This window comes from Meleagris gallopavo, chromosome 21, assembly GCF_000146605.3.
Source record: "Meleagris gallopavo isolate NT-WF06-2002-E0010 breed Aviagen turkey brand Nicholas breeding stock chromosome 21, Turkey_5.1, whole genome shotgun sequence".
NCBI classification, from domain to species: Eukaryota; Metazoa; Chordata; class Aves; order Galliformes; family Phasianidae; genus Meleagris; species Meleagris gallopavo.
In genome coordinates this window covers 7,839,882-7,859,155 of record NC_015031.2, presented here as the reverse complement: position 1 = coordinate 7,859,155, position 19,274 = coordinate 7,839,882, and the positions used below count along the sequence as shown (strand labels likewise).

Here is a 19,274-nt window from a genome sequence, read left to right as displayed (position 1 = left end):
GCTCGCTATTTTCCTTCAGTATCTATACCTCAAGCACCAAACAAAGCAAGCAAGCTGGTTGCCTTTCTCTCGCCGGTGCAGCTCTGCACAAGAGCAAGAATGGGACAGAAACTGCAGTTAGTGGCCAGCAGAGCACAGGGGAAAGTGCTCGACAGCAAAGCAGTAAAAGACAAATCAACTTTCAGACTGATTTCTACGTGTGTAATGTACTTAATAACCTCTACAGGTTTTTTTACAATTCCTGATTCTCTTGCCATTTGCACTGGGGTCATTATTCTGATTGCAGTGACTGGTTGGAGTGCTGGTGGGGTCATTTTGCTGGTTGGGAACTTCTCCTGGCTCTCACTAGCAAGAGACCAGAACTGTCTGTGTTTGTGATTTAACAATTTAGCTTAAAACTTCCAAGTACTTGGGTCCCTGCTTGCTCCTCCGGTGCTGTTAACACCAACATATTAACTAACATGCAAAAATTAGCTTTTCAGGAACTCCAAACGCGAGACCTTCTTTCTTTCAAATGCCATAAATATTATAGATGGAAGTGCTGTGGTCCCAGGGTCTCCCGAACATCTCCCATTTGTTTGTTGAAGGTGCCTTTGACCGGAGCGTGACCCTGCTGGAGGTGTGCGGGAGCTGGCCCGAGAACTTCGGTCTCCGTCACATGTCTTCCATGGAGCACACTGACGAGGGCCTCCGGGAGCGCCTGGCCGATGCGATGTGCGAATCCCCCAGCAGGGACATAGTGGGATCAGGAACAGGTACAAAGAAGAGGTGTGATCAGAGATCACGTACATCTCACCCAATGGTGATTTTTATTTTTATTTTAAGCTTTGCTTCTCTTTTTCTCTGCGCTCTACCTCTGACTTTATGGGTGTCTCGGTGTGAGAAAAGTCAGAAACCACTGGTAGGTCACATAAACGTAGTCACGGAGGCCTGAAGGGACGTGAAATAAAACGCTGGCTTTAAGCTCCCTGGCCGTACTGCGGTGATGAGGATGCTCCTCCCTCCCCAGCCAACACAGGAGCATCGCCAGGCTCTGTGCAGATTGCTGCCCTTGCCCACGCTGATCCAAACAATGTCATAATTGCACACATCCTAATTTTGTGTCCTGAATAGGGCCGTTGTGAAACTGGTTCCGTAATCCAAATTAATCCATCTTCATCAGTGTCCATTATATTGATAAATTATATCATCTGTTTAAGTAAATGGAATGGCACATCAGAGATTATGCTGCTCAGAACAGGCCCAGTGGTAAGAGATGTTCGGAAATGTGAAAGCTCAGTTATTGTGGTTTTATTGTCTCCATTAATTTTGACTTGTGTTAAAAATGCCCTCTAGTAAAAGGTCTAGGCCCATCTTTGATGTGTGCACCGTTTGTGCTGTGACCAGCAGCTCACAGCGATGGTAGCTTCTAACGTCAGCTGCCAGCTCACTCGTCACTCTTTTGGCAGACTGCCTGGGAAGGAGGAAAGGAGGAACTCAAGCAGTAATGTAGGGGTATGCCAACCCCCTGACATCACAGAAAGGCTGCGTTGGGCAGGAGCTGCTCTTCCTTGCCCTGCTGTGAGCACTCTTAGCTCTGCGCTGCTCCAGCTGGAAGAGGCTCAAGGGCTTTCCCATCAGGGCTTGTCCCTCACTTTGCAGCTCACAGAATCGTAGCAGGTCAGCACACTGCTACCACCTCCCACCGACTGGAGGAGATTGAAAATCAGCAGTTTAAGTCCCTGCATGTAGGAGCAGATAGCAATAAGCAAGCTGCCACATAGTGCAGAGCACCCTTTCTACCCCAGCTTGTCATCTTTCAAACTCTTTCCTCTGTGTTGCTATTGCTGAAAAAGATACAGTCATGGGATGGTTTAAGATTTAATATTAACAGAAAGGTTGAACTGAACACTAAGTATGGGTCCCAGTTACAAATCTGGTGCATGTTCTCAGTAGCTTGCTGCCCTGGACAAGGCACTGAACATGCCCATGGTTGCTCCATCACTGCAGTGGGAATAGGGGTGCCTCACGTTGCAGGTGTGGAGTTTAAGAGGCTCCTGTTTCCAAAGGGCTGTGAAGATGGAAAACCAGGCTGTGCAAATAGAGAAATGCACTTATTTCATTACTTATTGACCCATACTGTGAGCAGAATGAACTTCCTCAGATGGATTGGCTCCCCTCAGGTTGGGTACCTTAGGGGAAAGGTAAAGGGAATAATTTCTCTGGAAGCTGAAGCTGTCTAGATGTGACAAGTTGAGGTTACTGACTGCCCCAGAAACTTTATATTACACTATAAAACAAGGACTTTGTCAGGGTGTTTTCCTTCCTGTATTTTCCTTCCATTTTCACCAGTGCAAGCCAGCTGACACCAGTGGGTGCCAACTTCTTTGTTCTAAGATTAGGCTCAGAATACTGCAGGTGTAAAGACAGAAGGGGACTGTTTATAGAGATGCCATCAATCCGCTAAGATTTCCCCCTGCTTTTGCTCTAGACACATAAATCTTCATCATGAGTGTAGGATAGATGCCATCTCAAAGCAGCAAATGTAATCACCATTGCACAGTAGTGAGTAACATGAGCACTGACCCAGCTCACCCCATCCCATGCCCTGCTCACACTGACGTTATGCTCTGTGTTCTTCTGCCTGTTGTGGGATTCTCTCTGTCACTAACGGACCTTATTCTTAGGATATGGGCATGTGGTGACTCAGTGCAGCCGAGAAAACCTGGAGATAAGGCTGTGAACTCCCATGCCCTTTCCACTTCCATTCCCTAGCAGCTCTTGAACTGTTCTTCTTAACCAGATGCCCATAAAAAGTACTCTCCTGCTCTGCTGATACCTGGAAAGCTGCACTTGCTCAGGGAGTCTGTTGCTCATGCAACATGCGTGACTGCACTCCCGGCAGGCTGCCAGCGGCCGTTTGTCAAACTGGGGATCGCATTAAAGCGCTAGCATCTGTCTGCTGCTTAATAAATGGGAAAAGATAAGTTTGGGGGTACATTACCCCTGCTGCAAAGAAGAGGTGTCTTTGTTGGCTTCTAACAAGTAGGATAGTTTTAACTTCCCCCAAATCACTTACATGTTAACAAGCGCAGGCTGAATTGAATTTATCTTTGGAAAACATTCTGTTTTCTGGCCTAGCTCTTCCTCCTTTGGATTCCCTTCCACCCACTCACCTCAATGAAACGATAGCAAGGAGCTCAGCAGAGAGGATGCCATAAATTTGCTTGTTGGTAGTTGATTTCTGTGTTGGTACTGCTTCCAAAGACAGTAATTACATTTCTACATTGGACTCAAAATTATGTAATTTATGGATCTCACTCTAATTATCCTAAAATGACTTACTGTAGCTTGGAGTTATGCATGCCTTTAACCCTTATTTGTGCTCCTTTAACTCTTTTTAGTCCTTAAACACATTAGTGGAATTTACAAAGTCTTTTTTGAACTGAAACATAGTTAAATATCTAACTCTGAATGTGAAAGTACGTGCTTGCATACTGCTCAGGTCCACAGTATGGACAAAATAAAAATGGGCAATTGGATGGACACTGAGACTTTATCAAGTGCTCAGCTGAGCCTGACATGCACTTAGTGGCAAGAGATAAATAGATTCTTTTAATGCCTTAACTGTTAGGACATAGCTGACACGTAGATTTATATAGTAATCAGGGCTGATATGCGACAGTAGTGCAGAGGAAGCGCATGCTCATAGTACCCAGACCACTTTGGGAAGCAGATATTAATGGTATCTTTGTTCCTTACCTACCCCATTGCATTGCAAAGCTGGATCAGCAACACCACACTGGTTCAGCGCCCCAAGCTACTGGCTGTGGCAGAAATCACCCAAAAGTTGGTTATATAGGAAACATCAAGCTGGAGGACACAAAAAGCATGAGTCCTAATCCAGCCTTTGCAAGGAAGGGGAATTAGATGGCCTGACAGGTCCTTCCCATCCCTGACTCTGGCTAGTTGCCAAGGTCTGTCGGTCTGTGGATGGGAGAAGAATCAGGTCTGGAAAATGACCCCCAAAAAGTCTACTTTCCTTCTGACCTAAATGATAACTCCAGCCATCCAGCTAGTTGACTTGATTGGGAACCAGCTTTGCTCCATGTTATGCAATTATCCAGACGACCCATGTCTATCTTAAGTGGAGTCTGCTGTACATAAGCTGTCAGCCTAGATACACATTTAATTCCAAAGGAGGCATAAGTTGGCAAAGATGCAAAAATATGTTTTTGCTGTTTCACTTTCTGCCAAACTCTAACTGAAAAAAAAAAAATTGAAAATCTACTCACCAAATGTTAGCGGTCAGTGACCTCTTGCTTGCAAAGCTTTGTTTTCAAGCAGCTGCATGTTTACATTTGCAGTATAGTTTCTGAGTATGTGCTGGAGCTCCGCACTGCATTTTCAATAACAAAAGCAAAGCTAGTATTGTGATTTATGAAACTTTGCTTCCAAGGGACAGTTCTCAAACTGGACACGCAGAAATCTCCAGTCCAGGAGCCCAAAAATGCCATAATCAGTAAATCCTCTTATGTAGTCCTTCAACAAGTACCTTTCTTACACTTTCAAATGCACTGTGGTCATCTCTCGGCATAGTACTGAAAATCAGCTGTAACATGGGGCCAGGGCTTTACAGTCTGGTGGAGAGGATGTGTTCTGAAATACACCCGTGGAGGACAAGTTCTGCAGCCCCGTTTCTGTGCATGTGCTGAACCTGACAAGACAGATTCCTCTTGCACCTTGCTGCTGTTGTGGTTTCTTCCCATAGAGGTATAGCTTGGGAGGGTCTGTGTACATCCCAAGAACCCGAATTCATGAAGTCTTTGACCACATCCATATTAGGCGTAGGCTGGCCTTAAAGAAAAGCAGTGGATCTGAACTCCCTGCTGCAGAGCAGCAGAAGGGAGCATGAAGCTGCGGCTGTGGCCCTAAGGAGAGGTGCTCTCTCAAGCTAGGTGTCAACCTAACTCCACTGTGCTCCACTGGGTGTGCTCCGCTGTCCCTTGGCTTAGCAAATCGAAACCTATTCCCTACATCTTTCCAGGCTTATTACTATGAAGCATACAGCACAGTGACAGCAGGGTAGATTTCTTCTTCAGGAGGCTTCATACAACACCCAAGTTTCCTATGGAGAATTTTCATGTATACAATAAGTAAACATCACTGTGCAGGTTACTGTCAGGACAGGCAATGCTGCAGACTTTGTGTGCAATGCTTGTGCTGCTGCAACTGTCAGCCTCTGCTTTTTCTGCCAGGATCACTCGAGTTTTGCATCTCACAACCCATGCTGCTGGTTCTGAACAGGGAAAGATGCAACTGTGGCACCATTGTGATGAATAAAACCCACAAGAGCCAAAGACTCGCTACAACATCTAAAGCAAGGTCTTTCAAGCCCTTTATATAGTTTCCTTTGGAAAAAAAAGAAAAAAAACCTATTTATTTTCACTTTCAAAACCCCTGAAAACAATGTCAGCTACCAGCAGTGGCACGTCAGCGGCAGCCGAGGTGTGAGCACAGCAGAGCCCTGCGCAGGCCCTGCGTAGGAACCTTCTGGATTCCTTCCAGATGTCATCAACAAACTCCTAATGCAATGAAGGAGGCTCATATGTTGAAGCAAACTCTTTAACCTGATTAATGGGGTGTAAGTAAGTGGAGCTAATTAGAGTTGCTGGTAGGGAATGCCTGTCCGAGCACTGGGAGCCGCGTTCAGGCCGCTCTGGCTCCCGGCCGCCACACAAGGCCGAGCTGTGGCTGTCCCTCAGATGGTTGCCACGGCCCAAAGCCTCATGCAGCTCTTGGCATCTCTGAGCTTGGCAAGCAGAAGCTTCACTTGGTGCTTTTCCTTCCTTCCTTTCTTCCTCTTTTCTTTCCTCTTCCTTCTAATCTTTCTAAGGTTTTTTTTTCCCCTTTCTCCCTTCAGTTGGTGTCGGTCCTAACTCAGACATGGGGAATACAAGAGCACAGATCAATTGGTTTTCCCTTTGAAAAGCATTTCTGCAAAGAGATTTCTGCATAGGTTCAATGCAAAATCAGCTCAGGCAGCAAACACAGTGGCATATCAAATAACATTGATGCTAAAAGCAGCCTTTGAACTTTCAGAATATTCATCCCAGGGTCAGAGATTAAATTACCCCCTCAATTAAGTCTAAGAGCTCAATGTTCTTCCTACAAAAGGTTTATTTGGATGAGACTCTTTAAAAAAAAAGAAAAAAATGAAACTTCAGGGCTCTTGAGGAGCCGCCATTTTTGAAGTGCCAGATGAGAAGAGCAGCGTTTGCACTGCACACATCTCGATGTGCTTTTGTCGCTTGTTTCCCACGTGCAAGGTGCAGCAGCAAAGGCACCAAGGGCTTCTCCTGCCCTGCCCCACTGCGGGGCTCTCGGGGCCAGAGAGTGAATTCAGTCCCCCGCTGCGGCCCAGCACCCAGCTCAGGGCTCAGAGTGGGATTTCCTCCGGGTCATACGTCCTTTTAGTGGGAGGGGGAGGGAATGTCGATTCCACAGATGTCTGGTGTGAATTCAGGTTCATTGCTGCTTGTGGAAAATAACTGCTGGTGTTTCTGAGGGGCACGCTGATTCTGAGAGATGACTCTGATTTTCTGCTGTTTGATAACAAGTTGGTCGGCTGTGCTTATTTCTTCTCGCTCGTGGTTTGGGGAGATTCCTTGTATCTTTCTTCTTATTAAATCAAGGCACTTTTTAAGAAATATTTTATTTTTGATACAGAAACAGCCGGTGAAGTAGCAGTAAAAAACATCACCACAAAGAGGCACATGGCTTTGAAATGTTTTGGTATGTAACATGACTGTATTGTTCTCAGGTCTGAACTTCTGCACAAAGGCTATTTCTCCTTGCTATAAAAGCAAACTCTCTGTCAGGTTTCCAAGGGTTACGCACATAGCGTGGTCGTAGGGGAACAAAACAAAAAATATCTAAGTGTTTCAAATCATTTTGCAAATAACATTGTTCTGTTTCTCTCCTTAAATGAACAAGAGTTCCTTTGATTTTTTTTTTTTTAAGTCAAATTTAGGATTCTGCTGTTCAGAGCAGAGAGGTCACAAGGCCCTAATGTATTTAGCATTGACTGCCCTCTCTTGTAGTGCGTCTATTAGTCAGTAATTTGATTTGTACCTATTCATTTGCAGTCCCTGCAGGAGCTCTGAGCTGGCCCCAAGTATAATTGGTGCTGTCTCTATTTTTACATCATTAGATTAGCCCCGACTCCTGGCCACTTGTTGTCTGCGCTTGTCTGTCCATTTATACAACCTAATGTAACACAAAATTCATTACTGATCACATTACTTTCAACTCTGAAGCCAGCTTTGTGATAAACATTTTGTTAACCCTTTCTTGCCAGCACACAGACCTGAGGGATAAATGCACTTTCCCTTTGCAGAAAAATCAATACCATAATAAAACAAAGTGCAGTCACATTTCTAGATTTGTCATTCCTCCCAGAGAAAGTAATGGGGAGAAACAAGCACGAGATGACTAAATGATATCTGTACCCAGGCATCTCGGGCTGCTGTATGCGAAATGAGCTCAGCAGTGTCCTTTCTGCTGGAATATAAAGAAGTGACACCAGATAGGGCCAGCACTCAATTTAAAACTTAATTTCTTACTCATTGTTCTGCAAGTGTTTTAGCTCTTCTGTGCAGGCTGTAATCGGGTTATGACATTATTGGAACTGGACATTTTTCTTCCAGTGCTTTGTCTTCAAGTAGTTAACAGAGAAACAATTCCCTTTCTCCATAGAGATTTGTTATTATGTTGGGGTTTGGTTTGGTTTGGGTTGTGGTTTTCCTTACTAATGATTAAGCAAATTAGTTTTCCTTCTGCAATAATCCAGCACTTCACAGAAAAATGTGCAGCTTCTTTCTGTCTAGCTTGGTTTTGCTCACATATGAGTGTTTTGCTGAGCACCTTGTAAAGCATTAAGCATTTTGCATCACTGAGGCTTTGCTCTTGATTTCAGTGGGAGCAAGAGGAAAGCACGGTAGGTATTCATTTAGGGCTGATTCTTCAGAGAGCTGCACATCCTAACAGCACTGTTTGCAGTGTCCTGACCGTGAGGTGATGCTTTGATGCTTATTGTTCAGAGAGGTGTGGTTTGGTGCATGCAAAAGCTGTGGATTTTTAATGGTTTGTTGTTTTTTTTTTAATTGATTTTCTGTTTGTACAGCTTGGCTTGGGACTCTCTTACTTGGGGATTTCTAAATATTTAGAAACATTTCTTAAGTTTTTGTTAAATGTTCCCTTTAAAAGCTGGAGTTCTGAAGCATGCCCCACGTCGAGGAGACCTGCACTGAGCAGGGTGCGGGAGGCGAGACGGCCACATGGGATTTTTCCATCTCTAATTTCTGTAATTACCCTGCTGTTCGTTTTACAGTCTTCACGTCTTATTTCTATGTAGGATTCAACTTAAGGCAAGCATGTATTTCTTAGTAAGTAAAGACCCCCCATCTCCCACCGTGTGAAGCGGGTATTTTCACAGCTGTTTGTGAGCCAAAGCTTGTTGCAGCTGCTGACGTGATGGCAGAACGAGGACGAGACAGTTCCTCTCTGTCCTCCCAAAGCCAGCAGCCCTTGAGCAGCTCTGGGACAGAGGCTGGGGGTGTTTTGCTGGTTCGGGGATGGTTGGGCACGCTCTGCTCCCATTTCTGCTTGCTGTGCAGTGCAGATCTGCCATGCATCTGGTGTTAACTCTTTGAAAGTTTGAGCCTTTTGTTATTCGAAATGGCACGTGGCCAATCTGCCCACTCCTTGTCCTGCCTATGTAGGACTTCAGTGTCACACCAGTGCACAGGAGGGCATCTCCTATTCCCTTGGTTTGGGAAGCAAGATGGCTAAAGTCATGGCAGAGCTCTCATCAGGGGAAACAGGAGAGGAAACTGGAGCACAGAAACCCATTTCTGCAACAAATTGTTAAGTAGTCAAGCTTTTCAATAAACGCTTCTTGTTAGAGAGATGCAATGAAGGATGAGTCACCAAACAACAAAATATACACTAACACAGCAAAACTCCCGTCGGTAAAGTCCAGCAAAAGCTGGAGCAATTAAAATGTTCCAGCGTGTTCCAGCCCTTCAGCCCTGCAGCTCCCAGCCTGCAGAGATCCATCGCCACATCTGCTGCTTGGCTCCAGGAGGCAGCAGTCGCTCAGCAGGCTCCTGGAGTGCCACCTCGGTGACTCTGAGGCCTTCTTCCATCCGTTTGTATCATTTCCTATCATCATACTGTGTTCCTGCCATCACCTCTCATCACCCCCTGTGTTTCCCTAACGGAGTATCAGACAAATAGTAACCTGATTGCTCTGATAATCTAGCCTCGCTATCCGCGTTGGAGTCTCAGAGTATCAGGGCTGGGGGCCGTGTCCTTGCTTAACAGCTCTGTTGTTGGCTATCTGATGCTTGTCTGGTGCTGGTCAGACAGAATGCAAGGAGCAGGGAGAGGCAGCAAGGAAAAGAAAGGAAAAAAAGGGGATTTTTGCTGGGACAACATCTGCATTGCTCCCATGGGGCAGGTTTGGTGGCAGCCCCAGGAGCAGGCAGTGCTGCGCCAGCCCACGGCAGTGCTTGGAATGCTTAGCTCTCCTGCAGGTATCTATCCTAATTCACAGTATGAAAATATTATCTTTCCTTCCATTCCTAGCCAGCTGTCTCCCCACCATGGATAATACATAAAACGGTAGACTTTTATTCATTAACATTTATGGGAAAATGTTAATATTAAACTGTAAGTGAAAAGCCCTATCTTATTGAATTCTTCTGCTGTGTTATTGGGAGCCTAATTACATTTTGCATTTAAATAAAAACCAGATGACGTTCAGGACGGTCAGGCAAGCATTCTGTAAGTGAGAATTTATCTTGCGATCTGGGTAAACAATGTCTCATCATTTAACAGTTATTATAAATAATGGGTTTTTAAGCACTTTGCTGGGAGTTCATATTGGCTCCACACGGGTTGCTCTGAGAGAATCTCCGTGACATCTTCCAGGCATCCGGTGAGGAGGAATCACATCCTCAGCTCACGTCTCAGGCTGCAGCAGTTTTCATCCTGCTCTCCTCTTGTGAACATTTCGTGCACAGCCCCATCAGACCTTACACTGCCTGCTGCCTTTTTAGTGAGATGTTCTAGCTCATGTTTCAAGATCACCCTTGCAGCCAAGATAATGTATTCTGTGGGGGTTTTTTTGTATTTATTTGTTATTTCCTTGGTCGGGGACTTTCTTAGTATCTGCCCAACACATGAACTCTGTGTTCACTTCAAAACCCAATGGTGTTGTGAAAGACAAAGGGTCAGTGTCACTTCTCTGACCGTTTCCAAGGACATTTTTCTGGGAAGTACACAGCAGTGTTGGCAGCCAGGAGCAGCCCCAGGTGAGCAGGATGGAAGCAGTGCTGGTTTCCCAACCAGGTGCAGCTTGAGATTCCCTCTGAGACTCTTCTGGTTTTCTCCTACCCCAGAGCACAGCATTTCCCTGGAGGGTATCTCCCTCCTGCACATACCTCAGCAAGCAGCTCTTCCCACTGGCTGCTCCATCTCTGAGGCCGGGCTGCCAGGTGGAAATGAGGCATGGTGGCAATAATCAAAAGGCAAATTAACCCAGCAGCCTTCCTGCATAATCTGGAGGCAGCAGTGGCAGATGAACTCCACAAGGACAGGTCCTTAAACCGAAATCCGGACTCGAGCTTCAGTATTTATGTCTAACATCAGGATTTGAAGCTAAATAATAATGCAGGGTGACCAAGAGCCCGAAGCAATCCTATGAGCAAGGAGTCCAGCAGGTGGGCTGTGGTTTTCCAGCTAATACCCAATGCAGGACTTGATTTTAAGAGTGCACCTGCAAGCTCTGAGCACTCTGTAGAATTGGGTCTGTTCAGAAAACAAGTTTGCTTAAAGCAACATCATCTTTAAAACAATTGGCTAAATAGACTGAATGAACTGGAATTGCTGAGATGTTTGGAGTTTCTCAGTGGTGCTGAGATCTGCTCGCAGGCGATGGAAGGGGGAGACCTCTGCTCCATAGGTTCCCACCTGAGCTGCTGGGTTGGAAAGCCCTGAAGTGCTTGGAGGAGCAGACGAGGCTCATCGTGGTGACATCATTTGTGTGGCTGTGTGCACTTTAGCACAGATTTCTGATTTGGACCAGCTGGGCATCTGCTCCCCCTGAACATTCAGCTTTTTCCTTTGAATCAAACCCAAATTCCAGTCCATTCCAGCTTCCTCATCATCATCCCTCTGCGCTGGGAAGAGGGCCTAAAGCCGCTCAGCAGCTTCCCTCACTGTCCAGAGATCCACCTCGTGTCAGAAGTGCTACAAGTGATGCCAGAATGATTAGCTTTGTAATATTATACTTTTAAAATGAACTCAGCAATGCGTTTTTGTCAGAAGCACATAATTCTCCCGACACATGCGAGGTGCACACGGGGGGCATGCACTGCTGTCCTCTCATCGCCTCATCTTCCTCATGGTGAACTTATAAGGAAATCCAGTAATCAAAGCAACCTTACAAGAGGGGAAGAAATCGGTCTTAGACATGACATGGGAAGAGGTTTATCTCCTCCAGAACTCCCAAAGGCTGCGGGTGCCGTGGACTGCAGGCATGGTGTGTGCTGCGGGGCTGTTAGGTGTTGTGAACACACAGATTGCATTTCCTTCCTGCTTCCCTTTGTGGAGGCAGAGGCTGACAGAGGGGTCACTATTGAGCAACCCGTAACCCTGGGAATGAGAGCCCAAACCCAGGAATTTTAATGCAGTGATCTCTCAGTGAATGCTTTTGGTCTGACCCGCACAGATGTGCTGCTTGCATAAGTGAAGGTGCACAATCGTTCTGCCTAAATATGCTCACAGATGTGTGCTCTGGCCTGCACAGGGAAGTGTGTGTCATGTGGTGGGCCTGACATCAGCAACATGCTGCAGCTTACAGAGTGGGATAGGAGTGAGTGCCTTTGCACCACAACAAATGAGTGTCAGCATCCCCATGTTTAAAACCCAACTGGAAATCTTGCATGAGGAGCTGTGGGCGTACACCGTGAGCACTGGCCGCAGAAATCTGTTCTCTGTAACCTTTCCAGTTCTTGAAACTTCACGTACTGGCTGCAGTGGGCGACTCATCCTCCTCAAGTGCCATTTAGGTAGGAAAGTACCCTAACTCTCTTCCCAAAAATATATACAGCTCGAAGGATCTTGAGATTATTTTTTGAGAGCTCTGCTGTGAAAGTGCCTCTCACGGAGATTATTGTCTCTCTAAATGCTCGTCCTTTATCTGGTGCACTTTTCACCTTCCATAAAACGTTTGGCGTCAGGTCTGGCAGGATGCCGAAGCCTTGGGGCTCATGCTGCATGGATTCCAGAGCTGTGGAGCTTTTGGGTTTCTCGTTCTAAGCAAAAAACCAAGCTTTTTTATTATAATTATTTTTCATAGACCTTTTAAAGAGTTTTGTAAATTCTTTGAAAGTTCTCACATTGAAATCTTTTGTCGGTATCTCAGCAATCTCTCCGTGTGTGGAGTAAACCCAGCATTTCTGTAAGCTCAGTTCTGTGCGTGTTGGATGTTTGGCATCCTAGCGTTGAAATAAGGCACTTGAAATGAAATGCACAGTCTCCAAAGGGCTCTGATGTGCAGAAGTCTCAGTCTTCGTCCCCCTGGTGATCCCCTGCCTTCCATAGCCCTGCTCTACCTGCTGCATCCTGCACCTGCTTTCCAAGATGCCAGCTTCCATCTCCAAGTGCATCATGTTAACAAACTCTACGTGGACTCAGCATTAGAGTTACCATAAGGTAGTCTGACAGCACCTAATATTTTACATAGGCCATGGAGCTTCAGAGGAGCTGTACAGGCAGGGGTTGCAAGTCTTCTTGACTTTGCAAATTTAATGTGGGTGCTCCCGTGGTGTCTCAACATTGTGAAAAATGCAGCAGGATGAAATGCTTTTAATACGGGGGTTGATTTTCAGTGTTCAAGTGGCATAGAGCTACATTTGTTTGGAAAAATGAGTTCTCTGGAGCAGATCTGCAGCGGCCACATGGAGCACTGCAGGGAATGGTCCCTGAGCTGCCCCCACCTGAATGCAGGGAGAGCAGGTCGAGTGAGCTTGGAGACATGGCAGCGATCATCCTCCTTTTTAAGTGTGAAAAGAGATCTAATGAGTGCTCAGTGTTTGCACTTCAATATTTAAGCTCATTGTGTGTCAGCGTACCCAGCCCTGCTGGTCCTGCTGCAGGTTGAGCAGGGCCGTATGCTGAGCTCCCTTCTCTGCATGATAGTGCATGGCAAGCAGCAAAATGAAAATGTTTAAGCAACCCATTCTTTGGGGAGTGTTGTGTAAATTGCGAACAGCTTAAGAGATCCTCAGGACTTGCACTGTGTTAATATAAACTGCCTTTTAGTGTTCACTCTGTATAGGGTCCTTTTGAATGAGAATCCAGATGGCAGAAGATACATAATTATTATTCATTACAATTAGTAAGTAACATTCGGAAGCCCCAGTCTGCTCTGCAAGTCCTCTGTGCTGGGCATTGTGCAAATATACAAGTAACAATTAGTCCTTGCTGCAGAGTATTTTACAATTTCAGCTCCAGAGAAGGAGGTGAGAGGAACCTGAGCATTCATCAGGGAGCGAGGAGCAGGCCATGGCTTGGGGCACGTCTGCAGGGAGTGCTCTGCCCGGGAAGGAAGGGAAGAAGTTACCTGAGATTGTAAAGCAGGGCTCTCACTTTGGCCTTGTAGCTGCTGCTGCAAAATGTGGCTGGGGAGAGGCACAGCATGCCTGCTGCTTCCCCAAACATAGCCCATGGGAAGTGCCCACTTTGCTTTGCACCCTGTGCCCACCCTGTGCCCAGCTCACATCCCACATCCACCCCATGCCCGGGGAAGCTGCTGCCCAGCAGCCCTAGCTCATAGGGGAGCCCAAAAACTTCCCAGAAATAATTGCGATGAATGACAGCACCCAAATCAAGGAGATGCGAGCCCTGCCGGCCATTACCCCGCTTCCTGCATTCCTACTTGTTAATTGTATAATTCCTAACGAGTCTTGATGCATCCGATGGACTTTCCAATACGTGCTCACTCTGACGCTTCCTCCCCTCCCCTCCCTCCCTCAGCAGAGACCTCGATCCTTTAAAAACCCCATCCTTAAAAATCAGAAATACTCAGCCCAGAGAAAGGAAAAGGGAACTTGACATTAGTTGAGCTTGAAAGGCTTGGTGCTGTGAAAAGTGACTGACGTGTGAAAAGAGGCTACAATTAGTTCTTTCCCCGAGCGCTCTCCCATTCAGCGCAGGGTCACTCCTTCAGCGAGCCGCAGCTTTGAGGGTAATGTGTTGTGACAGTTTGAGATGATGAAGAATAATTCTTGTATTCAGAGTTGCTGCCGCTTCCCCGCTGCCCCGACACATCAGGCTGCTGTCGTTGGATCGCTCATCCCGGCCAGGGCTCGCACAGCACTGGGGATGAGAGGGGAAGGGTGGCTCTGGTGGCACGGGGGGTTCCGGGAGGGTCTGAAACGGTGCGTGACCGCCTGGTGTAGGGGAGGGGGCTGAGGAGAAAGGGAAAACCATTAGAAGAAATAATGCACTGGAGAGGAGATTTTTGAGTAGGCATAAAGGAGATACCACGGCTTCGAGTGGACCACTGCGGCGAGAGCACAAATCAGAAAGGCAGCATAATTTATGAGTGTTCCGGGCAAAAGAGGGCTATATAGATTTTCTTCAGGCATTGAATTAATGCGCCATACAAGATGGTTTCACATTTAGGCTTGGCAGGACTTTCTCCCTTTCTAATCCGTTGACAGTTCCTAGAGCTTTCTGGAAGCGACGGGGAGTCATCGTGCCCCCACACCCTGAGCATCCCGGGCTGCTCCTCCTCCTCCTCATCCCCACATCATCTCTGGGCTCTGGGGAGGCAGCATGGCTCAGCTGCCAGTTCAGGGACAAGATCACAAGGGGTTGATGCTGCTGCTGCTGCTGCCCGGCATCACACTCACAGTGGGCTGTGGGGTAACAGCAGCAGTTCCCCCTTTGCAGGCACAGTGCTGCCAGCTGCCCTGCAGTGACTCTCCTCATGGCTTCAGCAGATGTTGCTGCTGCTGCTCCTTCATCTTCTTTTCCTGTCTGTGGTTTTTTCTCCTTTTTTTTATAGGCCCAGGCAGAACTCTGTGAGCCGTTTCCTCCGGGGACACGGGGCAGGTTTTAGTATTTACGTTTCCAGTATTAGCATCTATTTGTATTTGTGTTTGTTTTTCACGGGCTTTCGAATGCCTCGGGGAGCCATTTCTGGGCCCAAAATCATGCAAGTGCTGGTCTTCTCACAGTATTTCATTTCCTTGATGGTGGAAACGCAAGGAGAAGAGCAGGTCTCATGTTATTTTGACCCCATGAATAGCTCCCAGGGGCCCCTTTCTTCCTTCTCCCACCCACTCTCCCCCCAAATCAAATATTTAGGTTTCTGCAAAGCCTGACTTCTCAACCCTGGTTATCTTGCTTCAGCAGAAGCAAATTGCAGTTATTACAAAATAGCCAGAGAGTCTATAAGGCAGAATGGGTTTGATACGATGCACAATTTGTTGGCTACCGTACAAGTTCATTATAGTGCATCATAAGCAGTTGTTTTACTGGTACATTTAAGGAAGTTAATGCATCTCGACAGTGTGTGCACAGGGGAGCGCAGACACAATAACCCTCAGACATGCTGGGGCCGAGGCTGTCCGTGGCAGAACTCAGCCACAGCTGCACAGCCCTCACCCTGCACCGCATCCCCAGCTCTCCTGGGTGTGTTCCTTCCCAGCGGGCGTTCTCCTGGCACACAGGGCTGGTGGGGTCACCTCCTTCCAGCGGTGTGGGGCTGTGCCGTGGTCATGCTGTTGGGCTGCAGTTCAGGTGTGGAGGCTGCTCCCCTCCGAACCCAGAGCAGGCTCTAGGGCTGGAAAACTTGCCTGGCAGCAGCCAGGGGAGCTCTTTGCTCCCATCAAAGCACTGTGCCCATCCTGTACCTCTCAGTTTTCCCAGCTGGCATCAGCCTCCACAGTGCCACCCCCTGGCAGGCCCCGCAGAGGTGATACAGCTGCCACAGCCCCAGCACGCAGCATCCCCAGACCCCATCCCATGGCCAACAGTGAGGCCACAGCGATGCACAGGATGGGATGGAGCGCGAGAAACACATCCCTGCTGCCTTTTGCTTCAGTTACTGCAAAAACAACACGAACCTGAAAATCAGTTATAGCCAAAAAAGAGCCACGGGACATTGGGAGCAGCTTCACAGCATTAGGCTGGGATGCAGTGAGCCAGTGGCTCTGCCCATGGCTACCCGGTGCAGACGGTGACGTGGGGTGGTAACCAGAGCCAGCTGTGCAGGGGAGAGAAAAGCGCCAAATCAGACGGGATAAGCACAACATTAGTGTGGGATACACTGCTCAGTTCTGATTTAAATTACTGTTTTTACTTCCTGAACTCATGGGAGAGTGAGGATGTGAGGAAAATGAAGAGGTTTATGCATGCACATTCCTTAACGAAACACTGGCGTGGAATGGTGATTAATACAGCTGAGGTAATTATCGGCGCTGCTTGGAGAGTGACCCATTTCCTGCAGGTTTGTTCTCCATCTACCCTGGGCAGGCTGTCCCCACTGCAGGGCACTTATCCCCACTGCAGCACCTCCAGACACAGGGTTGTGTCTCCCAGCCCTGGTGGTGGCCCTGGGAGATGCTTTTTGTTAAGATGACTTTCTGCTTTTGCCATACACTTTCCCTATGGACACATCCCTCCTTATCTCACAATCCCATTGCAGTGAATGTCTGCAGAGCACTGTGCCCAAACCTCTGGCCTGTGCCCTGTCCCCTGTGTGTGCTTAGGTTCTGCCTGATCTCATGGCTGTATGTCGCTGCTGAGTGTCAGGCAGGGTGATGCTGCCCAGCTGTACCACTGCACACCGCCTCTGAGTCAGCTGCAGGGTTCAAGTGGCTCACAGAGAGGGCACGGCTGCAGAGAGTGCTCTGTGCACACAAAAATCCTCGTGCTGCAAGATTAGGGAGTGGGAAGGGCTTGGGGAGGTCAGCAAGGGCAGGAGGTGGCACGGTGAGTGCAACTGGGAGGGGGAGAGCTTCAGTGAGTTCCCTTTTGCTGTAGGGCGCGTAGTAATGGGGGTGATTTCTTCACCCTCAAAGAAGCAGGCACTGATGCCATGTTTTGTAGAAAGTCCCTGCTGGGCAGCTAAGGACATTCCCTCGTCTGCCTCCCTGCCCTTCGCACCCTGCTCAGTTCAGCTGTGAGCACACCCACACCTGGATCCTCCAAGCCCCAAGTGGTTGGCCGCCCTGATGCCCACCTAACAGCACTCGGGGTTCTTTTATCTGAAACACTAACCAGGGCCTCTCCTCTCTTCCTGTTGCAGAGCTTCAGCGAGAGGGAAGCATAGAGACGCTCAGTAACAGCTCCGGGTCCACCAGTGGAAGTATTCCTCGCAATTTCGATGGCTACAGATCGCCCCTCCCGACTAATGAGAACCAGCCCCTCAGCCTCTTCCCCACAGGCTTCCCCTGAGTTCGTCAATCACACGAGGAGAGATGGGGACGGGGTAACGAGCCGCCTCTCTGCCCAAGCAATCCGATGTGCCCGCTGCCCGCTGCGCGCTGGATGGTTCTCGTTACCCTGATCGACATCGGCAACTCTTCCACGTAAACCTTCCTGGAACGTACTCACAAAACCTTGACTTTGTTTTCTGTGCAATACGAAGAGACTCCGTCTTCAATCTCGCTAGCTCCGCGGCCGCTTTGTTCGCTGTGTTTGGGAAGAGGTTGGTTGAGGAGGAATCTGTCTGAGCCGTTCTTGGCCGAGCACGTGGTGTCACAGCTGCTCTCTGCTTTCTGTGTTCAGAGATGAAGGGAATCTCTGAACTATGGGTGTGCACCCACCGGGAGCTGCAGCCCTCTGCGAAGTGCCGAGCGGTAATGAGTGAGCTCCAGAGAATGGGAGTTCAGGGGCGTTTGTGGATAGGGCTGATGGTGTTTCCTCTCCCCGGTTGCGCTCCTTGCTGCCCTCCTTCCCCCTGTACTGATGCCAGGAGTATTACAAGTGGAAAATGTTTCTTTTTGTTCTTTGGAAGAATGATCTCTCTTGCTCCAGTTTTATTCTAGCCATGTATTCTAGAAACATACATAATTGACTAACTGCAGTCACAGATTTCTCATCTTTGGTTATAAACGTTGTTCACTGGAACTCGGCTGTCTGTCCAGAAATGCATGTGTCATTGAATAAATCGAAGTTAAACCCGAAACTGCTCAGATATCCATGTTGGGACACCACGTGTTGTGGCTGCGTCCATTGCTGCCTGCAGCACTGCAGGGCTGTGGGGAAGAGCTGTGCGCAGCCCCCAGAGTGCATCACACAGTGACACCGCAGGCTCACACTGTAACCACACGAATTCCTACATCCATCTCAGCCAGCTCCTGTTGGGAACAGAGGGTGAGCTGGGACTGTCAGCTCACGACATTTCCTTCCCACTGCTTGTTTGGAATAGACACCGTTTGAGTCATGGAAATGAAAGGAAACTATGGGAAGCCACAAATCTTTGTGCGCTCCTAAAGCCGCCCCCAGCGGCACTGAGTGCTGCGGGACTGACCACCCTCTTCCTCCTCCATCCCCAAACACCAAATATCAAATTCACTCTTGGGTTGGAGATTTTTTTTAGCTGTAGTGCCATTCCTCAGATCTCCACAGCTTTTTTTTTTTTCCCCCTCTATCTTCAGATTTGGAAACCGGTAATAAAAGCTGTGAGTCTGCAGTCTGCAGCCATCACTTTGGTTTCTTGCTTTGGTTTTCAGTCTGTCCTTTCTCAGGCAAAAAGAAAAGAAAAAAGAAAAACTTCTTTGGGATGGAATCAGAGGAGAGTTTGCCCATCGGTGCAGCACACAGCTCCAGCCCAGTGGCTATGTGCTATATCTGCACTCGCAGGCTCCGCTATAATGCTGTGTTTCTTTTATGTCCGTAAAGTAATGGATGGAAGCGAGCGCTGGGGCAGGGCTGCCATTGTGAGCAAATGGAACCTCGGGGTCAAGTCAGTCCACACCAGTTGGGGTTTTGAACACGGTTCAAGCCAAGGTCAGCTCCAAAAGTTCAAACGAAATCCAGATTAACACATACAGAAGGGATTGTGCTGTCACCGCCACCCTTGCTTCCTTTCAGCCTTCCCAAAGAGCAAACGTAAGGGACAACGTTCCTCTCGAGCAGCAGCCGCCGCTCGTCCTCTGTGTGAGCACACGGACGGCCGGGTGGTGTCACTGGAAATGTATTTGTTGTTG

General features: G+C 47.9%; 1 protein-coding gene across 3 annotated transcripts; it reads left to right on the top strand.

Annotated features, from left to right (window-relative positions):
* Positions 1 to 517: 517 nt before the first annotated feature.
* Positions 518 to 18,250, top strand: LOC116217358 (breast carcinoma-amplified sequence 3-like). 3 transcript variants are annotated; one of them, XM_031556455.1, is made up of 3 exons: positions 518 to 755; positions 6,709 to 6,774; positions 17,369 to 18,250. In XM_031556455.1, exons 1-3 carry the CDS (start codon positions 533 to 535, stop codon positions 17,515 to 17,517), a joined length of 438 nt encoding a protein of 145 aa, XP_031412315.1. In that variant the 5' UTR covers positions 518 to 532; the 3' UTR covers positions 17,518 to 18,250. The 3 variants fall into 3 exon arrangements, 2 of the variants coding, with proteins under 2 accessions (XP_031412315.1, XP_031412316.1); XR_004161806.1 differs by having other exon boundaries at positions 557 to 802; XM_031556456.1 differs by lacking the exon at positions 6,709 to 6,774.
* The last annotated feature ends 1,024 nt before the right edge of the window (positions 18,251 to 19,274 follow it).